Source organism: Cydia strobilella, chromosome Z, assembly GCF_947568885.1.
Source record: "Cydia strobilella chromosome Z, ilCydStro3.1, whole genome shotgun sequence".
NCBI classification, from domain to species: domain Eukaryota; kingdom Metazoa; phylum Arthropoda; class Insecta; order Lepidoptera; family Tortricidae; genus Cydia; species Cydia strobilella.
Genome location: NC_086068.1, coordinates 17,913,536 through 17,918,852, shown reverse-complemented (window position 1 = coordinate 17,918,852; position 5,317 = coordinate 17,913,536). Strand labels below are relative to the sequence as shown.

At 48.0% G+C, this 5,317-nt stretch overlaps 1 protein-coding gene across 1 annotated transcript; it reads right to left on the bottom strand.

Moving 5' to 3' along the window:
* Window positions 1-3,766: 3,766 nt before the first annotated feature.
* LOC134755131 (uncharacterized) lies at window positions 3,767-4,708 on the bottom strand. Its single transcript, XM_063691609.1, has one exon. It carries the CDS (start codon window positions 4,706-4,708, stop codon window positions 3,767-3,769), a length of 942 nt encoding a protein of 313 aa, XP_063547679.1.
* Window positions 4,709-5,317: the final 609 nt, after the last annotated feature.

Genomic DNA, 5,317 nt, shown 5'->3' with positions numbered 1-5,317 from the left:
GACCTGGTAGCAGCGTATGTAAATCTCAAGGGATGGAGCGGGCAAAGAATTATACTCTGCTCGGCATACCTCCCTGGAGACAGGAACGACCCCTCTGCGGATCTCACAGCCGTGGCCGACTACGCCCGCAGACACAACGCAGAAATGCTGGTGGAATGTGACGCTAACGCCCACCACACCAACTGGGGAAGCACCGACATCAATGATAGGGGTGAGTTACTACATGACTTTCTTCTATGCAATAACTTCCAAATTCTAAACATTGGATGCACACCCACCTTTGTCACTAGGGTCAGGAAGGAGGTTTTAGACTTGACTTTTGCATCTTCAAATCTAGCCAGGCACATTCAGAACTGGAGGGTAAGTGATGCGGAATCGTTGTCAGATCATAAGCACATCTGTTTTAATATAGCTTTTTCTCTCAGCGTTCAAACGGTCACCTTCAGGGATCCCCGGAGGACGGACTGGGAAGGCTACAGGAGCAGCCTAGAAAGTAATCTGGAATCCGCAGCGAAGGTAATCAAAACGCGGGAGAGTTTAGAACTTGCGGTGGAGGTGGTCTCAAATGGCATTGTAAGTGCCTTTGAAGAAAACTGTGCTCCCAAGTTCAAATCAACCAAACGTGTGGTCCCATGGTGGAACTCCAACCTTAGGAGGCTCAGGGACAAAACACGCAAGTTATTCAATAGGGCTAAGAGGACACAGGAGTGGGAGGTCTATCGGAAAGCCCTAAACGAATACAGAAAAGAGATTAGGAAAGCTAAGAGAGCGTCATGGAGGAGGTTCTGCGAGGAAATTGAAAATACGCCTCAAGGAGCGAGACTTCACAGGATACTCTCCAAAGCTAGAAGTAATCAAGTAGGCCTTCTCAGGAGGCATGATGGCTCCTTCACTGCTAGTGAGATGGAGACTTTGGAGCTCTTAGCTGAAACTCACTTTCCGGGGGCAGGACAGTCACACGAGCCCCAGCTGGTCAGAGGCCTGCATAGGCCTCGCCCAGAGGACTGGAGGCAGGCTGCCCTCGTCATAAGACCCGGGACAGTGAGGTGGGCTATAAACTCCTTTAAACCTTACAAGACGTGCGGCCTGGACGGAGTAAGCCCTGTGCTAATGCAGCGAGGAGCTGAAGTCCTAATCCCGCATTTGGTCAGGATCTTCAGAGCTAGTTATGCCTGGGGACACCTACCGAAGCAGTGGAACATGGTTAAGGTATTATTTATACCGAAGGCTGGGAGGAAGGATTACGCTTTAGCCAAGTCCTTCAGACCCATCAGCCTCTTCCTCCTTAAAACCTTGGAAAAGGTAATTGATAAGTATATCAGGGAGAGCTGTCTTCTAAACAAACCCATAAACGACAGCCAACACGCTTACCGTAGGGGCAGATCTACAGAGACTGCCCTGCTGGAGCTGGTTGACAGAGTGGAAAGGGCTTTGGAAGACAAGGACATAGCCCTGTCGGCCTTCCTAGATATTGAGGGCGCTTTTGATAATACACTCACTCGGACACTGGTGGAAGGGCTCAGGGCACCACTATCCGCTGGGTGCAAAGCATGCTCTCAAGCAGAATGGTTAGGCTAGACTTGCTTAACACTACACTGGAAGTGGCCACTGTGAGAGGCTGCCCTCAGGGGGGTGTCCTATCTCCCTTGCTCTGGACTCTTGCGGTGGATGGACTTCTGCATAAGATGGCGGAGCTCCGAATCGACACTCAGGGGTACGCAGACGACCTTGTTGTGACGGTGAGGGGCAACTGTCAAAGTACTTTATCAGACCTTATGCAGAGGGCTCTCAACACCATAAATACATGGTGCAGAGATAATGAATTGTCTATCAATGCGGATAAGACAATTATAGTTCCATTCACGAACAAGCGGAAACTAGACAAACTTAAGCCGCTTGTCATGAATGGTAAAACTATTCCGTTCTCAACAGAGGTCAAATATCTGGGGGTAACACTGGACCAGAAACTGACCTGGAACAAGCATGTGGATGGAACTATACAAAAGGCTAGATCAGCCTTGGCAATATGCTGTCGTTTAGCAGGCAACCGATGGGGTCTAAAACCCAAAATTGCCTTGTGGCTGTACACAGCTATAGTGAGGCCGATAGTGTCTTACGCCTCCGTAGCATGGTACAGGAAAACGACGCAGAAGGCAACAGTGACGAGGCTTGGCAGCCTGCAAAGAACTGCCTGTGTCATCGTCACTGGAGCCATGTCATCCTCCCCGACGGCAGCCCTAGAGGCTATACTAAATCTACCGCCCCTTCACCTGCATCTGGAGTTGGAGGCGAGATCTAGTATGCTTAGAATAGCGGGCGCGAGGAGAGGTAATTGGTTATCGCAAACTCTGAGACTGTTTAAGGAATCAGTGTACGATATTCCTGTTCTTGGGATGCCGTCCGACACTATGGCACCCAAATTTTGTCCACTCAAACTCTACTCAGTGGAACTCCCCAAAAGGGAGGACTGGTCAAACAGTCAAATTAAGTGGAAAGAAGGAAGCCTGAGGTGGTACACTGATGGCTCCAAATCCGGATCTGAAGTAGGCTGCGGAGTATATGGTGAAGCGCCCAGGAAAAGCATCAGCTTAAACCTAGGGCGTTTTTGCTCTATATTCCAGGCAGAGGTATACGCCATTATTGAATGTGCGTCAATCAATCTGCAAAGCAACTACGGCAACCATACTATCTATATCCATTCGGATAGCCAGGCGGCACTCTTAGCCCTAACCTCTGATGTCACCACATCGAGGCTGGTTGAGAACTGAAGGCAATTATTGAACAACCTTGGAGCCAGGAACAAGGTTGTTCTACGTTGGGTCCCGGGGCATGCGGGTATCGTTGGAAACGAAAAGGCCGACGAACTTGCGCGAGCAGGGGCTAAGGGGAAGAACTACAGTCCTGAGCCGTTTTGTGGGATTCCCAGAAGCCTAACGCGGCTCACCCTAAACACCTACTGTCACTACAAAACCATTCAACTCTGGAGGGAAATAAGCACATGCACACTATGGGGAAACGTGACATGGGGCGGTGCAGACTCTGTATGGAGGCATAGAAGACGCCCCTACACATCCTCACAGAGTGCCCCTGCCTAATGCGCACTCGTGACTTGATCCTGGGTGGACATATTATATTGTGCCGGAGGAGTTAAAGTCTCTCGAAACCAAAAAGATCCTGCAGCTGTTTGAAGTTGCAGGTTTGGATCGAGAGTTGTAGTAGGTGGCGATCACAATAGATCAGAGATGGTCGCAGTGATACATAGGCTCTGGAGCCTTACATAGCCCCTAGAAAAAGAAGAAGAAAAGAAGAAAGAAGAGTCCGACCGAAACATGTTTTTTCCGAAACCGAAGGTTCAGCTTAGGCTCTAGTTTCGGCCGAAACCGAAACCGAAACTTTTGTAGACCTGTTAAAATCGTGGAAAAAATGTCATGAAACTGTAGATGTGGTAATAATTAGGCACCAAACTTTGTACACCGATTTATTAGAGTAACAGTTTAGACACCATACACATCTACATAAAATAGAAGGAGAAAAGCGAAAGCGCATGCAAAACAATTATTTAACATACAAATTATTTGAAATGCAATTTTACGTGACAGCAAGAATAACACATGCATCTCCAAGGGCTCACTGCGCCTGCGGGCGGCGGGCGCAATGCATCGCTGTCAGCGCTGCAACCGAGGGCCGCTCATTAGACCGTCCTGTACGGCGCGCAGCGCTTACAGCTGCACTCGGATTATTGACTAAACAAAATATAAATTCATCCCTACATCACCCCCCTCCAGAGACCGTCAAGGTCTGGGACACGCACTGTACGTCCTGACTTTGTCTTTTTTACCGTGTTTTCAGTCTCTGGAGCAGGTTGAACAGGTGGAACAGGAGTAGGTTGAACAGGTGGGACAGGAGTAGGAACAATCGGCTCATTCGCCAGTATGTATGCAGGTTTAATGCGATCTATGGACACTGTTACACTTTTGCCGTTCACACGCAACGTAAACACTTTATCACTTCTTTCAAGCACTTCGTACGGACCAGTATACGCTGGCTGCAGTGGTGGATAACTTGCATCGTCTCTAAGCAGTACGTGACTGGCAGTTTTGAGGTCCTTATAAACGAACACTCGTCTATTGCTTGTATGGCGAGACGCTGGCACTGGAGCGAGATCATGAGCAAACTGATGCAGGCGTGCGACATAATCAGTCATATCTATGGTGTCATCGGGCGTCATGGCGTGTAATAGCTCTCCTGGCAACCTCAGTGGCTCCCCGTATACGAGCTCAGCAGTCGAAGCGTTGAGATCCTCCTTGTACGCACTACGTATACCGAGCAGGACCAAGGGTAATGTGTCTACCCAGTTGCTAGTTGCATGACAGGTAATAGCAGCTTTCAACTGTCTATGGAAGCGCTCCACGAGGCCATTGCACGCCGGGTGGTAGGCTGTTGTGCGACGATGCTGGAAGCCGGCTAGCTCAGACAGATGCTTGAAGAGGCAGCTCTCAAACTGTCTGCCACGATCAGTAACGATGTCGTTGGGGCAGCCGAACCGTGTTATCCAGCCGTGTAAAAGTCCTCTGGCTACGGCTTCTGCTGTGATCTCTTGTAGCGGTACCACCTCAGGCCAACGTGTATATCGATCGATAGCTGTGAGGCAGTATTTAAATCCTTGAGATACTGGCAAGGGACCTATGAGGTCTATATGAACATGCATGAACCTTGCTCTGGGAAGTCTGTATGTCCCAAGTGGTGCAGAAACGTGGCGAGTGACCTTGGCTCTCTGGCATGATAAACTGGTACGTGTCCATTCGCGGCAGTCTTTTTTGATACCTGGCCAAACGTACCGGTCTGTGACGAGCTTAACGGAGGCATTAGCACTAGGGTGGCTAAGGGAGTGCAAACTCTGGAACACTTGTCTGCGCAACTCCTTTGTGACATAAGTCAAAAGTCAAAAAGTCAAAAGCTTTTATTTGTTCAACATAGGTAAGGTACATAAGTACAGGTCTCACATAATCATTGTATCACTATGTTGTGCCGTAAGGCGTACAATTTTCTATTTATGGACTGTGGCTGCATGCTGAGCACAGTTACCATTACTTATCAAAATCATCTAACAAAAATTCACTTACACTATAATATGCTTTGTCAATTAAAAATTTAAATAACTTACTTTTAAAACTAATCATGTCATCTGTATTTCTTAGCTCATTTGGAATTTTATTAAAAATTTTTGGAGCCATTCCAAATATACTTTTTCTAAATAACGCCGTTTTGGAAGGCAACGAATTGATTTCATTTCTAAGACGTATACTCTTAAACTGCT